Source organism: Anas platyrhynchos, chromosome 12 (genome assembly GCF_047663525.1).
Source record: "Anas platyrhynchos isolate ZD024472 breed Pekin duck chromosome 12, IASCAAS_PekinDuck_T2T, whole genome shotgun sequence".
Classification (NCBI taxonomy): Eukaryota; Metazoa; Chordata; class Aves; order Anseriformes; family Anatidae; genus Anas; species Anas platyrhynchos.
In genome coordinates, this window is record NC_092598.1 from 1,646,337 (window position 1) to 1,670,602 (window position 24,266).

At 54.4% G+C, this 24,266-nt stretch overlaps 1 protein-coding gene across 1 annotated transcript in view; it reads right to left on the minus strand.

The window, feature by feature from the left end:
* The window catches only part of ACSF3 (acyl-CoA synthetase family member 3), a 53,520-nt gene extending 29,693 nt beyond the window's left edge, over positions 1–23,827 (minus strand). Inside the window, exons 1-6 of the mRNA XM_027466651.3 lie at positions 23,660–23,827; positions 19,972–20,703; positions 18,436–18,591; positions 9,378–9,532; positions 8,717–8,862; positions 3,288–3,400 (exon numbers count right to left, since the gene is read on the minus strand). Of these exons, the coding sequence (XP_027322452.3) occupies positions 3,288–3,400; positions 8,717–8,862; positions 9,378–9,532; positions 18,436–18,591; positions 19,972–20,703; positions 23,660–23,812 (1,455 nt within the window). The 5' untranslated portion in view covers positions 23,813–23,827. The remainder of the gene's footprint in view (positions 1–3,287; positions 3,401–8,716; positions 8,863–9,377; positions 9,533–18,435; positions 18,592–19,971; positions 20,704–23,659) is intronic.
* Positions 23,828–24,266: the final 439 nt, after the last annotated feature.

Here is a 24,266-nt window from a genome sequence, read left to right on the forward strand (position 1 = left end):
CCCTACCTCCACCTTTACCACCAGGAAAAAGAAAAATACAGCTGTGGCCTCAAAAAAAAAAAACCATCAGACAGACAGGGAGGAGGCAGGAGTATAAATACCAGTAGGAAGGCAGTCACTGTGTTGACTAAGGAACTGGATGTGGTCAGTAAGGAGCAGCTCAAATGTTTACGCAGTACCGAAAGCAGCCCGGGTAACCAAACGGACACTGAGGGGATGAGAGGAACACGGGGAAACAGAAATCATGGCTGGAGTATACAAAACAAGCAGTGTCCAACGCTCAGAGGGCTCTGGAAGGAGTTTTTGGAAGAAATAAGGGCAAATGGAAAACAGGATAAATGCGGCGCGTGTTTACCTAAGGTGGGTTGTGCCAACGACCTGAGGACTGATGTTCCAGCTGGAGGAAAAGCAGCAGACCTAATCCCAGCTGCCTCCCACAACGTGTTCCCCACACCGCCTGCCTGGGAGGTGGTTCCTGGTGGCAGAGATCACGACCTGAGGGCAAGGTTTGTCAAAATGGCAAAGCCCTAGGCGGGGAGGATAAAGCCTGGAGCATCCAGCGAGCCCCCGTGGTGGCGAGGCAGCAGCAAGCCCCCAAAGGGAGATGGAGGTGGGGTGCTGGAGGTGATGCCCAGCACCTTGGAGCAAACCTGACTTTCCGGGCACCTTGGTGGTGACCAAACATCTCCCTGCTGGTTCTAGGAAGGTCTCAGCAAACCGTGAGCGAGGTGGAGCCGCTCCTGGTGCCCTCTCCAGAGCACCCCCAGCATCTCAGAGCCCTGGCCCTGATATAGGGTGAGGGACTGGCTGTCCCCACGCCGTCGGTGGCACAGAGGGGCTGGCGAGAGGCAGCGAGCTGCTGGCAGATGGTGGAGACGCGGGGGGCACGGGAAGGAGGGGCAGGGAGATGCTGGTGGCTGCGGGGAGGAACGGCCGCAGCAGAGCCGGTTCCCGTCCAGGACGACAGCTTGCATATGGATAAACAACGAGATAATTACAACCTTGAAGGAGGGGGGCGAGGGGAGGCGGGTGGGGGGGTGGAGAAAAGCCCGTGGCTGCAGCGTCCTCCTGCTGCCAGCTCCTGCAACCCATACGTCCCGCCCGGCTCCCTTCGCAGCCTCAGCGCAAGGAAATTACTCGCCATAAAAGCCCTGGCTGGAGCACGGCACCAGATACAGCTGTGAAACCATTTATCTATTGATAGACCCCCATTGTCAGGGACTGGGGCTTGGCTTTCGTGCGAGCGAGCAATTTGGAAAAAAGCGAAAAATAAATAAATAAATAGATAAATAAATAAAAAATCCAACAAAAATGACAACCCAAAAAAAAACCCTAGCAGCCAACAAACAAACAAATAAAGAAGGAGAGAGAGACAATACCCAACAGCTCGCAGGGTTTTTGCAGGCCTCTGCCAGCTGGGAAGCTAAGCGTATGAAATATGCATCGCACCAAACAAAGCGAACTGAAACGCTCAGCGCGGGGAAGCTGTAACCCTTTCCTGCGCGCAGGAGCTGGGCATGAGGTCCTGAGCTGGAGCTGGGATTCCAAAAAGTGAAGGGGAAAAAAGGTGAAAGGCGTGGGGGTGGTGGGTAAAGAGGGGCGCTGATACCTTGCTGCGCTCAGGCTCTGGGTTAAATACTTACTGGGGTGCCTTTACGGTCAGGTTTGGTGTTTAGGGACTGCTTCGTAGTGAGCTGGGGTGGCTCTGAGCAGGCGAAGCTGCTGCTGTCCCCTGATGCCTGCTCCCACACCTCCCAGCTCCCCAGGGAAGCAGGGGAGGAATCGCTTCTCCGAGCACTTGAAGAATGGGATCTCATCTCCCCAGGGGACCTCGCTCTGCACCGAACACCCCAGAGCTGCTCTCAGCCCGGGGTGCAGCAATAATTAGCAGGTATTTGGCACGGCAGCACCTAAAAAACCTGAGCAAACTGGGAATGAGCAAGCACGGGGCTCCTGGGTGCTGCAGGGAGATGGGAGGGCTGGAGCACGTGGGTGGGAGGCATCCAGCACTCTAATCAAGGGACGGGGGAAAAAAAAAAACGAATTGAGGCGCAAAGAGCTCCAGCAAACTTTCAGCTAAGTAGATTATTGATCTTCAGGGCGTGCCAGGAGCCAGCTCTGCAAATTGCACCAGTCCCCTGCCGCGAGCTCGTGCAGTTACCGGATGGTGGGGCACAAAGGCTCCCCGCCTCGCCACCGCCACGTCCCCGGGGTCCTGGCTGTGCAGGATGGCGACGTGCCCCAGGGGTGGCACGGAATGGCAAGCAGAGCTGTCCCAGTGCTTAACGGGAAGGAGCAGGTCTGTTGTGTGCTGCTGTCAGGAGGGAGCAGGAGGCTGAAGCCTCAGCCCAACGCGAGCGGGGAAGGCGCTGACCTTGTGAGGCTCTTGCTACAGCTAAGCAAATAATTTCCTTGGCAAATGCAGGCGCTCGCAGGAAGAAGAGGGGGGGTTTCTGGCTCCTCGCAGCCCAGGCGAGGTATGAACGCCTCGCAGATTGCCCTGACAATGTGCCTGACCCCGTCGCCGAGATCGGCTCCTCGTCACCGAGATCAGCTCCTCGCGGGAGCCGCAGGGATGCTGCGAAGAGACGGCTCAGAGCTGAGCTCTTGGCAGGGTGCTCAGCTCCTCTCCGCATCCCGCAGGTACTCGTGGCCCCGCCACGCTCCTCGGGGATGTCCTGCCCCAGAGCATGGCCCCGTGTCCCCCCCCCACAGCCAGGACCTGCTCGGTGCTGGCAGTTTCGTTATTATCTGGGCAGGAGGAGCACAGATGTGCACCGCGCTCCCTGTGTACGGAGAGAGGTCCCTGCCCTGAAAGTGGTGTAATTGAAGCAGACGGCAGGCGTTTATTGCGCCGGCCGGGCTGCTGGGAGGTGTTTATTTCCTACTGGGGAACCAGCAAGCCATTACGTGACATTTGGTAATTTTTCATATCGTCGGTACCAAACCACGCAGAAATGCCCGGAGCGGGGACACAGCCACAGACACGCTTATTGCAGGGCTGTGCGCGTCCAGCCCCGACCCTTCTGCCACCTTCCTTCTTCCACCAGGACCCTTCTTCCACGGCAAGTCCACACCACAGCTCTCACAACCTCAACCACTGAGCTTTAAGCCTTGGAGCCCTCCTGCAGGGGAGGTTTGACATGGTGTGAACTTCTTACACCATCACCCACCGCCCTTGCACCATTGCCCTCACCTCCCGCCCCGTGCGGGGAGCTGGAGCACTTCAAAGGCTGGGGAGGAGGGAACTTTTCGTGACACGAGCAGAGAACACGGCTGAGCACTACCTGTGTGCCGTTTTCATCTCCCTGAGCATGGACGGTGTAGGAGCGACCACCACTCCTCAAAGTCTCGGTGGCAATGCACACCTCCACGCCGGGCAGCGGGGTCCCCACCGAACCTGTGAAGGCAACAGAACAGGAGTGAAGCAGTGGACGGCCCCTGGGGAACAAAAAGGATGCAAAAGAGCAGCTGCTCTTCTATCCATGGCATCTGCAGCCTGCGCTGGCACTAGAGAACTCCCTAGCAGGGGGTTACCCTTCAGGAAGGCTTCGATCACATCCTATGTCTGCATGCAAATGTCACGGCGCTGCAATCCTCCGTTTGGTCGCTGAGCAGGCAGTGCTGGAAATGCCTAGGAAAACAAATGTGTCTCCAGCCCTGAACAGTCTCTCTTGGCCAGCCTTTGAAGACATCAGCACAGCTTCGTGGCTCAGTAATGAAGCTGTCTTTAAAAAAAAAAAAAAAAAAAGAGCACTGTGAAACCTGCACAAAGATGAGAAAAGAAAGGACACAATGATTGCTGCAGTGGCTCACTGCTTCCCTATAGCCTGGACCCGACAGAGAAGGCAAAGGCTTAACGGGGTAAGAATTGCAAGGGATTATCTCAGTTTTATGAGGCATCAATACACCGTATAGAAAACATCACAGGAAGAAAGCAGAGATCAAAGCCACCACATTCTTCCACTGGGTTCAATTCTCAAAGCCAGGGTATCTGACACGGAGGCACAAACAACTGCTAGTAAGCTCCGAGACAGTACTGTGACCACAGGCTCCCAAAACTGCATCCTGCAGGGCTCCCACCCTTGCTTTCATGTATGCTCTTCGTAGTAGGCATCTGAAAACCCAGCCCAAGGGGCAGCTTTGTTCCTGCCACCTCTGTGTGCCAGGGGGCTCCAGGCACAGCAGCAGCCAAGGGTCTTGGGCATCTGCTGGCTCAGCAGGTTTCCCCTGCACCGGGCACAGAACACTGGGCACAGAGCATCAGCACCGAGCAACCTGTGGCTCAGGAGGGCTGGGCAGGTTAAACTGGGAAGCGTGCTCTTTATTTTGAAATGATCAATGTTTCCATCTGCTTTCTAACTCTGCTCATCAAGCAGCACGCTCAGCCCAACACGGCGTGGTTGGGAAGTCCCCAGAGCAAGGTGAGCAGGACCCGGAGCCCGGCACTGCCTGCCCCTCGTTACCTGCATTTAAGGTGTTTGGGCTCAAGGGGCATTTTCCGTGTCCTGGTCTCGTTCTCCCATTCAGGCCCTGGAGGTCTGGTGTCTGACATCACGGTTTAGTGTTTGCTACATTGGTCAGTTGCCATGGAAATAGATGTGTCGTCGTAGCCCAGATTTATGGCATCCCTGCAGGATCAGCCAAGAGCAGATGGGCTATGAGGGAGTGAGATTTTATTGCAGCGAAACTACCCTAACAATTAGCAAATCTGGCAAGAAATAAACAGAAGCTACATGGCAGTTCCGTGATGTGTGTCTGCTCAGCTCGAGCTTGCCTTCAGCATTTGGGTCAGCTAACACGGACGGCCAGGTCCTTCCCCTGCCGTAAGCCTCACTCAGGCTGCTCTAGCACAGCCAGAATCGCTGCCAAAAGTCCAAGACAGGCAACTGCAGCAGAGCAGGGAGGGAGAGTGGGCTACATTCTTCTCACCAGGAGTTAAGTGCCACCTGAGGTGCCGTGGAGAGGTATTTATGTATTTTAAAGAGTCTGGTACCAGCCATGAGACTCCAGGATGACTCCAAGCGAGTTATAATTCATGGAAAACGAGCCAAATGTTTGCACGTCGAGCTTGCCAGAGCCACCTTCTAGAATTCTATGGGAACATTTTCTCCAGTGTGAAAAATACCTTGTGCTGACAGCCTCAAACCTAGCTGAAAGACGCGGCAAGGGACAGCAGGCAGACACGGCAAGTAAATGAAGTCAGGCTTACAAGGTGTGTGGAGGGGAGCACTAGCCAGTGCAGTGAACTGCCATAGATTTGGCAGCTCTGGAAGCCTTCAGATCATGATCAGATAGATGCAGCATCCTTCTTCACTTTATGCATCTATCCTCCTCAGTGCAGAAGGGCGATGGGCAGCACTGCTAAACCATCAGTGACCGCTGCCGGTCTTGGTCTTTGAGAATCAAACGTCAAAGGTCAGCCAACGCTTTCAAACACACCTGAAGCCACAGAGAAGTCAACACATCCTCCACACAGCGCAGGGCTTTGGATCGCATTTACAAGTACAGCTCCATCAATTCATTTCTTATTTGGCTAAAGTAAAACCAACATGTAAAATAAGCCCCTCATGGGGAGCTGTTTCCTTATGTTCTGTCTGGAGAAGTCTTTTCGGTAGTTAGGAAAAATGACAAACTTGGAAATTGACATCTGTAAAGGCTGAAAATGCTCACAGCATTGACTAGAGCTACACGAGCCTGACAGTATTAATAAAAACCGTGCAGAGGCAACGACTAGAGCTCCTCAAGCCCTCTGCCACGTTAAAACGCACACCACGCCGACTCCAACAGGTCGGTGCTTGGCTGAGCAGGTCCCCAAGGCACAGCCCCAGCGCTCCTGTCTTTCTTGAGACCTGAATCAAAACGGGGTCAGAACTCAGCCCTGCCTTCCTTTTGTCAGCAGCCACAATTCAGGGAGGGGGAACTGGGGAGAAATCCCTGCTTTCTCCTCTGGCTCCCTCCCCCTGCCCTTCCAGCTCCCTCCAATTTGCGCGCTGCCGAATGTTAAGAAATGCTGGCGGCGTGCCCACGGTGTCAGCTCAGCCAGCCTCCGCCGGGCTGCAGTCAGCAAGGAGTGACACTATTATTCTTCCACCGGTTCTCCTCTGTTTAAAAAAGTTGTCAGCTCTTCCCAGATAAATTTAATTGGCCCTGCGGTCTGTGTCCTTCGGTATCGGGGGACCTCGATGCTGTTATGTGCGGTGGTGTCCTGGGAGAATTGAAACAGGCCAACGATAAGGCACTCAACGATCTCACTGTCAACAATACACGGAGTCCCCGCTGTAGGAGCTATTAGCCGCCTCTGATCTAAACCTCCAATTAAAGTGGTGATTAGGCCCAGCGAGGCATTCTCTGTCCATGAATTATTCATCTCCCTTCACAGTAACAGCACCAGGGGGATTAGAATGAGAGCTGGTGAAAACAGAGGCATTTTAAGCAGGGTTTTAACCGTATACAAGCAAACATTTATCTTTCCAATCTTTCATCTTTTCTTCTTTTGGAAATTAAAGGCTCCCACCCTGCCTTGCTCCTTCAGATCCGTGCTCCGGTAGTGCCCCGTTGTCCTGTGGGGACGCGGGCGGGCGCTGAGGCCTCTGCCCTTCCCCAGCCACACCGAGCGGGTGTAAGAGGGCAATGGAGGCCCCGGACCTCTCCTTGGAGGCAGGAGCTCACAAAGGAGAGGAGCAGGACCATGAGAAGTGAAGAAGAGATCACTTCTGCTCCGAGTGTGAGGATCTGTACCCTGAGACCTGCCTCTGCAGGCCGGGGTGGATCACCGCTGGGACAGGCACTTGGAGCACAGCCACGTTAACTGCTTGGGCTGCCGGGTGACAGGCAGTGGCATCGTTCTGAGACAAATTTCTGAGCTGTCCACAGTCATCCCCATCAATTTCATTATCTATTTGCTTGCCCCTTCAGCATGGTTTAAGGCACCGAGGGCTGCTGAGGCCCAGCCTCCATCATGGTGAGCTGCTGCCGGAGAGGGGCGGCCACCAGGCTGCTGCAAACGAGGAGTCCTCTGCTGCTCAGCCACATTTATGGCATTATTTTTTTTTAAATAAAGCTTTGGGCAGTGCGTGGGGCTGCGGTCAGCCACTGGCTAGCACCTTTCCTATAACACTCAGTGCTGTCTGAGGTCTTTTTTGCAGTAAGCTCACTGTTCCTCCTGCTCCAGGCACTGTCCCCAGCCGACTGCTGTATTTCTCAGCTGAGTCGTTCACACTGGGTACTCTGCTGTACCTGGTGACCTTACATCCTAGTCTCTAATGGGGTACTATATCAAAAGCTTTTCACAGCTCTGGTAAATTATGCCTCAGCTTCACCCATCTGCTTCCCAACTGACAATTCCTGAAATAAATTAATCAAGCCTATTCAATTATAGCCCTCTGCCTGTAAGGTCTCTGGCTGATCCACACCTTTGTCAGATTCTTCTCTCTCCCTTCTGAAGGAAGGGCAGCCTTTATACCCAGCCCCTCTGCTCACAGCTCTATCAGGTTATTTGTCCCCAGGTCCCCTGCAGACCCCAGTACTGCCAGAAACTATGCACTGGCTTTGCTTGGGAGCACATGGACCCAGCTCCAGAATAAAGAATTTCCTTCCCTTCCTTCATTTCTGACTTCCCACCTTTGGTCTTATTTCCTTTCTTCCTTTGTCTCCTGGGAAATGCATAGAGCCTCTACTCATTGCCCCTACTTAAAGAAAAAGCAAACATCACCAGGCTGTGGGGACGAGCATTACAGTCACTCTGCAGAAGTAAACCATGGTTCGTATTTCATGCTGCCCCCGAGCTGTTCTCAGGTTCAGAGCCAGTGCTGGGCGAAGCTGTGGCTTCTCCTCTCCCTGTGCAATCCCTTCAGGGGCACAGGTGCCACAAGCAGTCAGGACAGAGGTGCTGTGGGAAGCCACAAGGCACAGGACAGGCCCCCCGGGTAACAACAGTCCCCCGAGAGACCAGAACGATGCATATGGTGCCATGCGTGTGCAGACAGCATGTGGGGAGGAGAAGGTGGCATAGTGGTGGGCTGGGTTGCTTGGCAGACAGATGGCCACGTTGTTAACCAAAGGGAGGGTGGGGGCATTTTATATTTTTAATGTTTTAGATCAATTTATTTCTAGGTTACATAAAACTACAGATATTGAGGAGTCACCAAGTGTAGCTAGGAGAAGTGAGGGAAGACAAGGAGAGAACAGAGCCAGGGTGTACAACGAGGTGTGACAATTTCTAATTCTTGAAGAGTTAAGGAACTTGCACTAAAATAAGAGTGAGCAGACATCCTATTTTAAATGTTCAGTACTGATTGGTAGGACATGAGCTGCTCTGTGGAGAACCCTGTGTCAACACCCCACACAGATACAACTTCATAAAGCAGAAGCTGAAGACGCAGACCCATCACCGTGCTTGAACTCACAAAGACTTTGGAAATCATAAAGCATCCAATATGGACCCTGCTTCTAGAACAGACCTAGCCTGGCTGCTTGGGCCAACTTCCACCACTGTGAGCTCTGCACGCACAGCTTTGCCAAGGCACCATGGGCAGTAATCCCAGGGAAAGCTGCCAGCCGCTTCCCACACACTCATGGCCTCTCCTGGCTTCCCAATGCCAGCTCCTCTCCCAGCACCGTTGTTCATACCATAGCCCACTCCTGAATTCTGGTAAATGGTGAATAATTCACAGCAAAACACCTCTGAACTGAGCCACCCTCTTGAGACTCCTACCTGGGACACGGACTCCATGCAAAGGGTTAGAAAGCGCCATCCCAATCTCCGTCATCCCATACCTCTCCAGCAGTGTGTGCCCAGTGATGCTCTTCCACTTCTCCAGGACAGGCACAGGCAGGGCTGCAGAGCCCGACACCATCAACCTGCACAAGAAACACCACATAAGAAAGCATCCAAGATGACCTTTGCTCCAGGGAATTTGCATTCGAACACAAGGCTACACAAAGAACACTCCTACATAAAACCTTAAGACACAAGTTCCCAAAGCCTTTAACCAGTACCAAAGATATCCCCACATACAGAAGATTCTCTGTCTGATATGGATTTTAAATTTAGATGGGAATGACTCCTAAAAGAGATGCTGCAGCACAAGCTTGGTTTGCAGGATGAAGTCCTTACTCCTGTGTTACATAGGGTGACACATACAGTAAGCATGCAGACCCCTTCTGGCTTTATCATGCACGAGTGGCTCATAATTAAATAATGTCACCCCCGTTCTTGTCAGGGAGACACTAAAGCACTCCAACCTGCCTGGAAGTGCAGAGGGGTAAAGCCAAAGAAAAAACTTGCAGATCCCCTGGTACGACAGCCACCAGCAGCCCCTGCCTGGTGCAGAGCTGAGAGGTGGAGGTGGTGCAGAGGGGCAGCGCTCACCTACCTGATATTCTCCTGGCAAAAGGCACGCACAAAGTCCTGGACCTGTGGCTGAGAGAAATGCTTGTCGTAATACTCTATCAGCTTGGCATAGATGGTGGGCACTGCCATGAAGACGTTGACACGGGGAGCTTGGGTGCTTAGGAACTTCTTCCAAACCTAGAAAGGAAGCAGAGACATATATAAAAATGCACCTCGATATCAAATGCAGAGGGAAGTGATGGTCGGCACTGTCAGCACCAACTCCCCAGCGCTTTTGAAGAGGTTCACAAGCAGGGGCTCTGCAAGCAATCCACTGCACCCCACCATGACTCCTTTATGGTGCAAAGGGAAATGAAATACAGGAATGAACAGACTTGTCCACAGCAAAGCCACCCCGGGCTGGTCAGAAACAGCCAAACCTCTGACCCAGGGTACTGCTGAGGGATTCTGGCAAGTGCAAACATCTGTGCCAGGCACCTCACCCACATCCAGAATGAAAGGAACCGTTCCCAAAAGGACTGGTCCCTGTAGGACCAGTTCTCCAGCTACAGCTCCCGCTAACCTGCAGGAACCATAAACTGGGTCAAATTCCAGGAGCCAGCTCTGCTGGAGAGGAATGAAGAACCAGTGACCCCGGCTCCACCTGGGAGCAGTCAGCAGCGGGGAGCGGGCATAAATATTGCAATCAGGCCCGTTTCTTCCACACACCGTCGCTCTTCCCCCTAGGTAAGCTCTCCCCAGGACAGGAACGCTGCAAAGCCATCAATAAATAAAAGGCTACGGCCCTCTCAGCCTCGATGCTGGCTGCCTCCTTCCCTTCTCCCTGCTCCTGCCCCGCTGGTGACAAATGTATTTCCTAACCGCTCCTGACACCGCGGCCGCCTCTCCCCTCCCTCCCGGCGCACGCTCAGCTGCACACAGGCACGTGCGGCGGTGGAAAAAAGCCCTGAATTGATTGAAGGTGAACAAGTGCTTCTCCTTCATGCTGTCACCCTGCCTGCTGGTGCGCTCTGCCCCTTTCCCCTCCGTCCTGCTCGCTCGGGCTCCATTTCATCGCTTTCTACTCCACCGCGCCGGCGCCTCCTCTCCCCGCGCGCCCTCTCTCCCCGTCGTCTCTCACTTGGCTGCTTCAGAACAATCAGCTCCTGTGGAAACCCGCCAGCACCACGGTGTTTTTCTTAATACAGCAGGACACGTCCAACAAAGGCACCATCCCACCCAAGAGGGGAGCGCCTGCTGCCTCCCAGCCCAGCCAGCCCCCGACGGGACCAAATGGCACGGGTTGGGAACCCGCCAGGCACAAAAGACCTTGACCTAAGGGCATTTCCAGCCCCTTACAGAGTCCCTGGAGCTGGGACACAAGTGGTGTAAGCCCCGCTTGGCATCAGGGAAAGCAGAAGAGGATGCAGTTTGCCCAGGTTGATGGGGTGATGTGTCCAGAGGGGAACATCGCACTCCCTGGTGGAGACGCATTGGCGCAGCCGTGCCCTGACACTGCGGTGCTCCCGAGCTGGGAGCTGTGGGCTCTTCAGTGCAGAGCACCATGGGCTGTGGTCCTGAGCTCCAGCAGCAAGGTCTGCTGCTTTTCTTGCTCTGGGAACCCAGAGGGATGGTGCCAGGCAGTGCGTTTCAGAGCGTGAGAGCAGCTGAGAGTGGCTGGTGCTGGCAGTGGGCTTGAAAATACCCCACCTCCCCAAAACATCCCCAAAAACAAGGCAGAACAGGCAAAGCTGCATTTAGAAGGATCTAACGCCTGCTATATTCCTTCCAGCCTCTTTCCCCAAAGATGTTTTTCTCTTCAATCCCCCTGGTATTTCTCCCATCTGAGGCAGCAGCACGGACAAGGACGTCTCCAAAGCCAGGAGCTGAACCCGGGGACCCGCTCCGCTCCCCCTGGTGGTCCCGAGAGCCTTGCCTCGGGCAGGGAGAGACAGGTGATGGCAAGCAGGGATCAGGACGGTGCCAAAGGGAGACAGACACTTGGGGCTGTTCGATCCTCACCGTGTGATTTGCCTTCAGAAGCTCAGAGCAGCTGTGGGGAGAGCGGGCAGCCTTCCAGGCTGCCTGGCCACGCAGCAGAATTATTTTCGCATGCGTTTGGATTTAAAAAAAAAAAAAAAAAAAAAAAGGAAAACAGAAAACCACACACAAAAACATCACTCCAAAATACGGCAGACCTCTCGTGCACCCCAGAACTCCCTGTCCTCGCACATCTGCTCAGCTCCTGCCCCAGATAAAATCCTCTGTAGGCCCCCCCAGCGATGGGAGCAGCTCCTTCTGTGTCAGTCCGGCTCGCCCCAGCAACAGCCCCTTCCTGAGGATAAGCAGCTGCCTTTGGATTCGTGCCACCAGCCACTGCTGGGGCGATCTGCTGACAGCCAAACATCTCCACCTGTTCTGCTGCTGCTCAGCCAAATCTGGATCCCAAGCATGTGTTTTAACGGCACTAATCACCACGCCGCGGTACAAAGCTGGCACTCCCGAGCACTGCGCAGACCCAGAGGCGTCCAGAGGGCTTGTCGCTGCCCAGCCAGCTGAAACAGCTATTTCTGTTTTATAACTATAACTTCACGGTTTAAGGGAAGGATCTGGGAAAGCCTCGTTACCTGGGACTAATCAATCAAGCCTGGGACTTGGACGGCCTCCAGCGAGAGGCCAGCTCTGCCCTCCCCGCACGCGGCACCCTCCGACGCTGTCAGGTCCGGAGCAGCACGCTCCATCTCTCCCTCTCCGTTACCCTACGTGTCACTGTCACCACATCCATTACCTGTGGATGGGATATTGGCAGCCCATCACTCTGGTTTTTTTTGTTGCTCACCTGATACTGTCTGCTCAGAAATGCCAGCTCCAGCTGGAAGCCCACCAGCCTGGGACCGGGCACAGCTCAGCGGGGTTGGGACCGGGGCTGCAGCTTGGCAGAGTCCTCTGGCCAAATGCTGAGCCTTCAAAACTATCAGGAGAGCCCGATGTGCGAGGGAAGCACCAGCCTTCAGATGGAGGATGTTCAGGAGATGGTGCAGAGCAAACCAGAACTCTTTTTATAGTTAAAAAGGGCGATAAAACAAAATGTTTCTCACTGCAAGAAGGGGAATAGCTCTCTATCAGCAATAATAGGAGCAAAAGCCCAAGGCAGGCACACAGCACTGTTGGCTCACAGGTCAGGGCTGCCCGAGCCAGCAAAGAAGCAGAGGACCTTCTGTTCCCAAGAGCCTCCTGACATTCCTGATTTTCCTCCCCTCCCACTGCACAAAAGCATATCTGGGCGATTCCATGGGCTGGCCAGCGGGATTTTGCCATCAGTAAGTGAAAAAAAAAAGAAAAAAAAAAGAGAAAACGACACCAGCGGGTACAAAACAATCCCAGGGAGGCGAAGCTGCAAGATTTTCCCACGTATTTCTTACAGCACGCAGATGGCACGATGGTGAGTGAGGCCGGAGGAGCAGGCAAGCTGCTGCTCCAAGAGATCGCCCTTCCCTATAGCAGCCTCCCAAACCTGCGTCCAGATCTGCCAGCACCACCTGAAGGAAGAGATGCAAATAGGGTAGAAAAGGAAGAAAATATTTTTTTTCTTCCTTTCCAGAGCCCTTGCTTTCAGAGGGAAATGTGCAAGGACAAACTAGCCAGAAAGCACCAAATCTGTCAGTACCTGGGCACCTTCTAATGGTGGCAACGACTGTAAAACATGCTAAATCCAGCCAGACTTTGCATGGTACAGGGCTCCAGAAGCAGCTGGCAGAGATTCACGCAGAAATGCCTAAAAGCTGCAAAGAAAGTGCCTATCAGCATGGATTTTCCCATCAACCCCAAGCAGATAACAGACAACGTGCGCCGCTACCTCTATTGACACATGCGGCAGCTCCCCTTCTATAAAATTACGGTATCATTTTCAGTTGTTATCGGATTTTTTTTTAAACCTTTTCAGGAGTAACAATATCCCTAATGCAAGGTTAAATCGTCCCTTTGCATCCCTCCTGAGCTGGGAGCTGGCTCTGTGCTCCGCATCGATCCGTGCCGCGCCAGCCCACAGCCACATCCACGGGACCCCGGCCCTAATAGCGGGGGCAGAGAGCTCCTCCCGAGCCTGCAGGGGCACGGGGAAGGGAAATCAGGGCTGAACACCCCCATCCGACACCGCTTTCCCCCGAGTGGAGGGCAGACAGATGCAGCAGAAGCCCGGAGAGCCGTGGTGGGAGCTCTGCCTTCTCCCCGCCGCCGCCACCCGGGTTTGCGCAGGAGCAACGTGCAGAACAGGCAACGTCCCTCTCTTCAAAGGGAAATTGGGCCCTCGGTGGCTTCAGCTCCTGTTTGTTACAACCCCGAACTGTTTGCGCTCCGCATGACTCTGGTTTTAATCATTTATTCATCAGTGTGGCTTGATGGCCCCTCTGCATTCCAGTCTGAAGCTTTTAAACCCTCGCTACGCTGTAGGCATACTGAGAGGAGCAAGTGCTTTCCCTGGGACCTGGGAATATAAGTAAATATGACAGGCTCTGGTTGCATTTTTTTTATTTTTCCCCACACACATCAAAAGCCATTACTCCGTAACAGATGCTGAGGACAGACGGCAGATCTGGGGAGACGTGAAGAAAAACTCTAACTTTTTAAAGCCAGGTCTGCGCGAAGCGATCAAACGTAATCCGTTCACCAGTGACCCGCTCCTCCCTCCACCGGCTCCTCTTTGAGTCTGCAATAAAATTACTCCTCTGAAGCCTCCGATTAATGAATGAAAAGACAATTGCCTTTCTCCAGCTGAAGCAGGAGGGGATGCACAACCCCCAGTGCCCCGAGTGCACCACCTTTTCCATGCTTGGTTACTGGAGACGGGCGTCCTGTGCTCGGAGTTGCCTTGATTTTAAAAATAGACTCGGGAGGGCTGATGCTTGCCGAAGTGACAGATCCGGGGGAGAGGCTCGGTGCTGTGGTGTGTGCTTCTCCCTGCAGGCGACAGTGACTGCCGTGCTCAGGATGTCCCCGCGCAGCCCAGAGAGGCTTCCCCTAATCTGGTTGGCACGGATAGCAGCAGCTAGAGGGGCAGCACCGTGCTCACAGCTGTACCAGCCCGCAGGGCTTCGGGAGGAAGCAGGACAGGATTTTCAGAGGGCTTGTTCCTTGGAGGCACCTGAAGTCAGATGTGCCGTGGTGCTGGCACCGAACCAACAGCCCCTCTTGGAACTGCAGGGCGATAAATCTGCATCCCGGCACGTTTACCAGCCCAGTGGCTGTGGGGCACAGCCACGGCTGTCATCCTGCAGGAGGCACATTGCAGCTCAGAACCTGCCCAGCAGAGCCCGACGGGCAGCCCACACCACCACCAGGTCACACAGGGTTGAGGTTTGTAGAAGCTCACTGGAGTATGCTTTTTTTTTTTCCGTCGTGGTTTTGATAATTTTTATTCCACCCCTACGCCGAAGACTGAGAAGAGCCACCAGGAGCCGAACTCGTGCTCAGCACAAATTCCTCCGAGGCTGACTCAGAGGTGGCCCAAGGCAAAGACAAAAAGTTTCTGTTGTCCAAACCCGGGATGGATCCTGCAGAGCAGCAGCTGCAGGATCTGGGAGGGGGGGATCTCTGGGGAAGGGGTGCTCTGGTGCCTGCAGGGTGCAAACCCCGAGTGCAGAGAGGTCTCCAAGGAAGAGTGTGTGATCGGGGGCCTCCTCTGCTGCCCGGTGGGCAGCGGGCTCGTGGAGAACCCATTCCTTCAGCACCGACATCAGTAACCTCCCTCCTCCTCTGGCCACCAGTTTAGAGGTGCACAGAAATACCAGTGCCTTTACATTTTCTAGCCCTGCACAACACAAACGGGGCAGGCCTTTGAAAGTGGGAAACGCCGGCTGCCTGCAAACAGCACGGTGCAGCTGGAGGAGAAAACTCAGCCTGGAAGGCAGCTCTGATGGGAGGGAGGACGGTTTAGGGCCGCTCAGGCTGCAGCCCTGGCTTCAAAGCGCGTTTCTGCCCTCCCGGTTCTCACGCTTTGCCGAAAACAAAAATAACATCAGAGCTGCCTCTGCCCCACACAGCTGCTGGGAGGAACGAGCTCTCAGACGCCGCTCTCCTGCCTGCTGCCAGTCCACGTGCCCACGGCAGCAGAGACGTGGCCGTGCTCTGTGATTTTGGGTGATTTTGGGGTCGGGGCTGCCCTTTCTGAGCAGCAGACACACTCCGGGAGCACTGAGTGCTGCTCCCACGGCCCCAGGGGGCACCCAGCAGAGGCACGCTGCAGCCCGAGCAGCACCAGAGGATTTGTGCACCACGTATGAGACTGTTGGAAATTAAGGGTCCGTTTATAAGCCCGTTATTAATAAATGATTAATAGATGCCGCCGTATTTCTTAATAACTTACAATAAAAAGATGCTGCAAAAAGCTTAAGCAAGACAGTCCTAACAGATGGTGCTATAAAGTGAATTATAACATGTACAGTAGCTAGTGCAAAGTAATGGATGTCCTCATTTAATAAAAAGAATCTGATTTTATGCAGCAACTTTCACGCTTGAGGCATCTCAATACGCTTTAATGAGCCCTCGTGGCCTCGGCAATAGCTCGCACGCAGCCTTGGCCATCAGGTGCTGTTTTAGCACGAGAGCGGCTGTTGGGCAGGACTCAGGGGTTATTCTGCAATCTTGCTTTTTAACCTTTCCTTGGACGGCTCCCAAAAGCAGCCGGGAGGGCCTGAAAGATGCCACCTCCTAACACTGCGCTGCAGGGGACGACAAACAAGCCTCGGTCCGGGGCTCGCAACGCCTTCCAACTGAGAAAAAAAAAAAAAGAGCGCTGTTACCGCCACCGAAACCAGACTGGCATCTGTATCTGCCTATAAGGCACGCCACAAATTATGTAATTTAATAAACACTGTAATAATAAAGTATTTATTTTGTATAATGAAGTGTTAGTGATTAGAAACCAAACACACATTGGGCATGCTGCTGCGGTTTCTCTTGAACCCATGCCAGTATCACTCAAGGCTAAATATGTCTGCAGCAGGTTGAGAGTAAGTTCCTAGCCTTGTTTTGATCAGCCTGTCAAGTGTTTTAGCTGCCATTCGGGTTTCTTTATATCACACTATAATTGGCTGCTTTCTCAAGGTGCAACGAAGAGAAAAAGCACACAGCAAAACTCGGGCTCCTTGTGCAAAATCCTCCGCTGAAACTCCGCTGCCTTTCTGCAAGCTGATTTCGGCAGCAAAGGGCATTTTGTAAACAGCTGGTGGAAATAGGCTGCAACTGAAAGGCAGCTTGCATTAAACTCCACAAGAAAGCCTTATTTACCCTCGCGTGCTTTCTTTGTAGTGCCGATCAAACCACTTTCGGCTCCCAGGGGAGGCCCTCGGAAAAAAAAATAAAGGGAATTAAAAAAAAATAGAAAAGCAAGTGACGTCCTTCAGAGCCCGGACGCACCCGAGAGCCCTCGGCACGCTGCAGCAGGGGCGCTTACCCTGAGCCCTCCCTGCCCAAGTTCATCCCCCAGGGCCAGCCGGGCTCCCTCCAGCTCTGTCCTCGCTCGCCCTTGGCTGTGGGTCCGGCGGAGATGCTTTGATCAGAGGCAGCTCGCAGGCATCCCGCTCCCCGGCACCTGAACCCATCGTTCAACGTCAGCTCATCGATTCGCGGATGTCAGGGAGAGAGCGGAGAAAAACACAAGGGTGGAAGGGACAATCCATCACCGGTGGCACAGGACGTGGAGAAACGCGCCCTCCAGAGGGCTTGGCTTTGCTTCCAGGCTATCGGCACGCTCCTCTGCCAAAACACCAGCTGCCTCCGAGCATCGCTGGGGCTGGACAAGGCTCTGAGCCCTGGGTTTGGAGGGGCACACACACCTCCCTGCTGCACCCCGGGCTGCGAGCACGGACAGGGCTTCTTGGGCTGACACCCTAAAGATGAGGGATGGTAAATTTGGTGGTGACTATCAAACAGAGAGCACTGGCTGGGGCTGCCAGGAGACCTTGCTGCCCTCCTCTACAACAGCATCCTACCCAAAAAAACATAAATGCAGGGCTGCCCCTCTGGGATCCTGGGGCTGCTCCCCTCAGAAGAACCGCTGCTCAGCCAGCGGTGGGGTTTTCAGGTGTCAGGGCCATCTTGCAGCGAGAAGGGAAGCATGCCTTTTCGGTGGTTGCTTCTCTGCGAGGCAGAAATAAGCAACCAAGAATCACGTGGCCCTGCAGCCGCTCAGATCAGAGCCTGGGCTCGCTGTAGAGCAGCATCAAAGGCTTCTGGGTGTATCCTTCACACTTGCACTTTGTCCCTTTGGCGTGACAAGGCTGCCTGGCACACTTCATCCTCTCTTTAGCTCAGCTATCTGCCGCCGTGGGCAAGGAACAGAAGGGAAGCAGAGCACCAAGCCTGGAGTTTCCTGCCTCAGCTGGAGAACATTCAGTGCAGTACAGGCGTGCTTATACGTAAGGTTTCCCTCCTGCCACCTTTCCTTCAAAGCTGCAAGCAGCTCTCAGTTTGCAAACTCTCACTTCTATTGCCGAGCCTAAATTGACAGATCTGTTAACACTTGTACCTCTGTAGATGAAGAGCAACATTTCTACGTTGACAAGTATTAGTATTTCTCTTACCTGGGCTGCAAGAAATTCTAAAGCCCGCGTGCTGTCATGTAAAGTAATACAAACATCGAGGACAGAAGATTGGAATGGAAAACGCAAGCTACTAAAAATGAAATATCCAACAAACAGCATAGCTCCAGGCAGCACGGTGCCAACATGCAAGGGAAAAATCCAATATTTCCACCTTTCTTCTCGGTGCTAGAAAATTAACAAGCCCTATTCCAGGTGCTGATGGTCTTAGCGGGTGTCTGGAAGTGCCCCCCCACGACCCAGGACCCCCAGCACATCGAGGACGGGCAGCGCAGCGTTACCATGACGTATGTCACACTCAAGCAACTTGTAACCTCCAAAGAGCGCGTTTACCCCAGACCGAGCACCCAACTGAAAGTGGTTTTTAACAGTTTGTGAACCACATGCAGCCGGTAGCTAAAGAGGCTGGAATTGTTTAGGAACTTATTTCCAAAGTTGCTCTAATTACAATGCATGGGGTCTCGCTGCTGAATCTCAAAGCCAACACAATCCCTCCAGGCTTACCATCTGTGCGCTGAATTCGGGTAACATGATGCATGTCGCTCCCACCCAGAGAGGACAGAGCAGCTTATTGATCACCCCGTGGACATGATGTAAAGGCAGCACGTGCAGAATCACATCCTCCTTCTTCCACTCCCATTTTTCAACCAGCCCCGTGGTCTGCAGAAGAAGACATACAAGGCAGCGTCAGGGCAGGACAGCCTCTCCCAGCCACGATCCCCCGTGCGCAGCTGGTGGCAGAAACCCCAGAACAAGGCTTAGGCACAGAGATTTATTCTTCAGGGTCAGCAGGAGCAAAATTACCACCACAAACAGAACACCAGAGGAACAGCTTCTGCATCTTTTTGTTATATGTGTTAATTTACATCGATGGCCTTCCTTGCGACTGAGGAAGATAAGTTGTAAATGCTCCAGTAGGACCCACAAAATTATTAGCCTGTTGCTGCACAGCCAAGGATGACAGAAACATTAACCCAGAACCTAAGTTTTCCAGAAAGCAGCTGACATGGTTTGGACACTGATGACACTGCTCTTCTAGCATGTGTAAGGGATAACTGGTGGGAGCAGGAAATCAGTGTCTCAAAGAGAAAATAGTAAAATAATAATAAATCAAACGTCTAGATAATTATCCCTTCATAACAGGGCATTTTAAAGTGTTAGGCCTCACGCTTCTGGGTAGAACAACGTCCTTCAGGGCCCAACATCAGCAACTGGAGAGCTTATTTCCATCTCTCTAAAAATAAAAAAAGCATTCAGAGGGTGGAATTCAGCCGTGCCATTCACAGCCCTCTCCCACAGGGCAGGGAGCAGGTTTCAGCCTCTCCGCGAGGCAGCACAAAAGACAGCTCTGGCTTCGGCTGCCTCCCAGATGATCAGCATATTTGTGAGGGAAGGGATTCTTCGCCCGATATAGCCGAGTGCTGCCTCTATCCATCAAGGCTCTCCCACCACGCCCGGCGCTGCAGTATCTGCATCCGGAACGGCGCGAGCTCGAGGACGTGTCCGTGAGGCCCGGTGTATTCCCTGCCCTTTTTCCCTAATGGCATGAGCCTCTCTGTTGCAGGCAGCGATAACAAACTGGTGAGGCAGTCAGCAGGCTCGTTCAAACTTTTAATTCCTTTTGGCTTGGAGAGCTAATGGATTTTTTTGCCTTGGGGATATATGGCTAAATAATGCACAGACTTCACACGGCACGGTGCTGGGCTGGGCTAAGTTATACCCCAATTATGGGCAAAGATACTTTCCTAGTGGCAGGGAAGAAAAGAAAATTGCAAAGAAAGCAGTCCTACAACAGGTCTCACCCCTTCTGCTTTCCAGGAAAGGAGGGAGACCTGCCCCTGGCTGCAGCACGAGGGTCAGAGCCTCAGGCACCAAGCTGCGTGTGCTCACACCAAAAGCAGTAAGGACTTTGAAGACACAGCCCCTGTGCAGAAATTAGGTTGCACTCGGGTGTTTTGTGCCTCACGGCCCCAAATCACCTGTGAGGGCCAAAGCCTCTGCAACTCAACGTGAGCATTGCAGAGAGAAAGCAGCACTCACCACGGCCTGCACGTTCTCATGGGTGCTGAGGACCCCTTTCGGTCTTCCCGTGGTCCCACTTGTGTAGATTATCATGGCTCCCCTGTCTTTCCAGGAGGCACAGGATGCCAAGGGCACGTCTTCCACCGCTGTGTGGCCTGCAGACCCATCGCCACCAGCCTTAGGAAGTGGCAGAAGTGGGACTCCCAGCTTCTCGGCACTGGGGGCTATTTTCCCCACGTATTCCTCTGCTGCGATGACGAGCGCGCTCTGCGAGTCCTGGATCACGTACTCCAGCTCCTGCACGGGGTGCTTCTTGTAAAGGGGCACGGCTATGCCTCCGCTCATCCAGGAAGCCCACTGGGCAACCACGTACGAGGCATCGTTGGGGCACAGAAACGAGATCCTCTCCTCCTCCAAGTCTCTGCTGGAGCGCCCCAGGACCCTACAGATCTCCTGTGACAGGCGCAGGCTCTGGCGGAAGAGGTCCGTGTAAGTGTGCTCACCGTGTTGGTCAACGATGGCGATTTTATCACCAAAAGTCAAAGCCCTAGTGAAGACGGGGGCAGTGTCACGGCTGCTGGCTGCCCGTGAGGTTCGCAGCCCCTGGTGGGGACAGGCAGCCCCCTTCTGCCCACGCAGCCACCACCGGCACCGCTGCAAGTCATGGCCAAGGCGTCGGAGGGGCCAGCTCGCCGGGGGGAAGAGCAGGGAGCCCAGCATCCTGCCAGCAGCGCTTGTTTTGAAGTGATCCTGCAGAAAGCAATTATAGGAACAGATAAGTCTGAGCAGCAATTACCCAGGGGTTCATCCCCACCGAGGAAAAGTGGCAGCCTTCATTTGAATAATACCCACTGTATTATTAATGCTTCTGCTTCATTCTGCTGGATCCCCAGCGTACTTGGCCCTGCCCAGATGGAGCAGGAGGCAGAGCCCCGTCCCTCCGCAGCCTCCACATCCCCAAGAAACACTTTAACTTAAATTATGAAGCAGTTTTCATCAATCAGTAATATCAGAACACTGAATAATGGCTACTTGAGGTGCCGTCCTAACTCGATTTCACCAACATTTAAGGAAATTAAATTACAGGATTAATCAGCTCTCAATTTGCACTTTTCATTGTTTTAGTAAACCAATGCCCGGCTCAAGAGCAGCAGCACAGAGCCAGAGACAAAATCCAAACTTCCTAAATTCTAGCAAGTGGAAACTTGCTGCCCTCGATTCACACCGAGGAACAGGCGAGCGCTCAAGCCCTGCGACCTGACAGCTCATCCATCACAAACGCCGCTTCAGCTCGGGAGCTTTCTTACCCAACAGTCCAACCAAGAGGTTAAATTCACGGGCAGCAGGAGCCCTCGGCACGCAGCTGGTGTTCCCAGCAAGCAGCAGCTGCAGGTTTGTCACCGCGCTGCTCACCGTGCAGGACTTGTGGCATTCGGAGCTGGGCTGAGCATCGGGACAAGCTCAGCCGCGGCTCCAGCTCCAGCCAGAGCTCGACCCAGGCACCCAGCCTGGCCTCTGAGCCTCAGCATGATTTATCAATGGGGAAAATCCCCAGAAGGGAACTGGAGGGAGAACCGGTGCCATTAGAGGCTGATCTTTATTAGAGGCCTTCCTTACAGGAAGATCAGGGGCTGGCACAAGCGCTGTGCGTCCTGCCTTTATGCAGAGGCATCAATCTGCTCGTGAGAGATGGTGTAACTGGGGAGAAGTGCTCGAAACCTGCTCTTCACCTCTCTTTTCACCATCCCTTCCCTTTCAAGGGGAAAAGTCTGCAATAGCATCAAGCTATTGAGTGACAGAGGGCTGAGGAGCTGCCTCAGAAGAATCCCGAGTACCCTCTGCACAGGGCCTGGAGGTCACCCAGAGCAAGCAGAATAATTCATTTTAGCTAACACATCTTCACCGTACAGAGACTGTCACCACCACCAGCAGGGGAGCAGAGAAGGGGAAAAGCAGGGCCGGAGCAGAGGTTTTGCTCCATTGTTTGCCCAGTGGCTACAATTAAACTCCACCACTGAAGTACCTCTCAAGAGGTGCTACGAGGAAATAGCCAAGGATGACAGCTTCTCCTTCCACGGACGCCCTGGTGACAGTACGTGGTGTTTCCTTGATGCTGCCAATCGTGACTTGATTTTCATAAAATTTTGATAAATATCTGTTAGCGAAATGGCTCGACTTGAACAGCCTCCCAGCTCAGCTTTCCACCATGGGGAGGAGCTGAAACAAAAAGGATTCAGAGAGCCGGCAGCTCCTCAGGGAAGAGCTGGGCGCAGCTTTGCTGAGCTCAGGCTGCTCGGATGCCTCCGCTGACAGCAACAAGTGTTGGCTTGTGCAGAGACGTAGCCGTGAGACCCGCAGACTCTCCCATCCACATTCAGAGCGTTTCTCCCATCGGAAACTGCTCTGCACGTATTTTCTTTTGCATATCAACCTCAATTTCTGCTTCTGCAAAAGAAACTTGTGATTTACTGCGGAAACGTGGGGGGAAAAGCTTTAAACCCAGAGGGTGTTAACCGTGTGTACTCATGACTTGTACCACCAGGATGGAAAAAAACAAAAAGGTCATGACAAAGCTAGCATGACATCTTTCCATTTCTCTGCAGAGACTAAAATATAAAATAGAGAACACGGCCTGAAACCTCAACCGAGTCACCTCCACCCAAGCTGTGCCCAGGGCCAGCTCGCTGGCGAGACGTTCACGTCCCGGACGTTTAAGAGGGGCACTAATGGGAAGTGACCGAGTGCCAGGACCGCGCCGTGCTCCCGGCCAGCACAGCTAAGTGCACTTGGCACGCTGGCTTTTCCTCGCCAGGCTCCAGAGCAGGTGTTAGCTGCTGCTGCTTCAGAACGGCGGCTTCCAAAAATTGCATTATCCCTGTTCCACCGCAGCGCCAGTCCAGATTTAATGGAACAATAAACGGCAGCGCCTTCAGCCGGGCCTGGGCATTTAGGGGCTTCGCAGAAGTGGTGCTGACTGCGTGTGTGTGCACAGCGACAGGCGCTCGGGATGGCACGAGGAGGGTCACACCGGGCCTGCTTCCTTCACCCTGCTCAGCAATAATCAGCAGCACAAACGTTCCCCGGCTGTGAATACGTGAATTAGGAGCCTGCCACGATGGCAGAGGAGGGCTGTAGCACAGCAGACGGGCGTTTGCTGCCCTAAAGAAGTCGGCTCAGCCCCAATCCCTCTGGGGTGAGGGCAGGGTGGGGAGCTCACGGCACCGTGCAGCTGCTGCTGGGAGCTGTGCTGGTCTCCAGGCTCTGGAGGCAGCAGGGCTGGGAATAAAACCCCAAACCACGCATCTCCTCCAGGAGGGGAGCACATTAGGCCTCCTGCACCCCGATGACGACCTCTTCCAGCACTCTGGGAGAACCCCCCCACCTTACCCCACAGTCCTCCAAGAGCAGAAAGGGGGGGGAACGAAATCCCACCGCACACAGCCAGGACCAGCACAGGGCCCGGCCTCACCCCAGGGGAAGCCCTGAGCTGCGGGCAGGGATGGGGGCGGTCGTCACGGTGCCATTAACGCCCCGCCACCGGCAACGCTGCACCCGCAGCCGCTTCCCGAGCGGCGCCGGTGCACCCCCGCCTGCAGGCCCCGACCAGGCCGCAGAGCAGGGCTGTGCCGTACTGGGCCGTACTGGGTTGTACTGGGCCATACTGGGCTGTGCCCCCCGTCCCCCCTCAGCCCCTGCGAGGCCTCACCTGGAGGCTGCGGCCCCGCGCCCCGGGGGAGCGGTCCGGTAACGAACGGGCGCCGGCGGAAACACCACGCTGCAACCCGCTCGTTCCGCACTTCAAACGTTCCCCCTTCCTCCTCCCCCTAACCCGTTTTATGACTATTTGACCCCAAAACATCCCCGGGGGGGTGTCACAGCGGGGCCCTGACAGCACCGCATCACCCGGTGTTATCAGCACGGGGCGCGTGATGTCATGGCGGGGCTGTGACGTCGCGGCCTGCGGGCGCCATTTTGCGCAGGCCGCGCGAGGGCCGGGGCTGGGGAGCAGGAGCGGGGCTGGGGCGTGGGGTGGCGTCGGCGGGGGCCCTGCTGCTCCCCCCCGGGGCCTTCCCCTGCGCCACGGGGCCGTAGCGGGCAGCGGGGCCGACCCCCGCCCACCCCCAGGTGTGTTTCCACCCGGGGGCCGCAGCGGAAGCTGGGCGCCCAGTGCTCGGCTCATCACCACACCAGTTGTCACCACACCACCAGTTGTCACCACACCAGTTGTCACTACACCAGTCACTCCTTTTTGCACAGCCCCTTCCCCGCTGCACGGCTCCCTCCTCGCCATGCAGCCCCCTGCCCGCTGCATA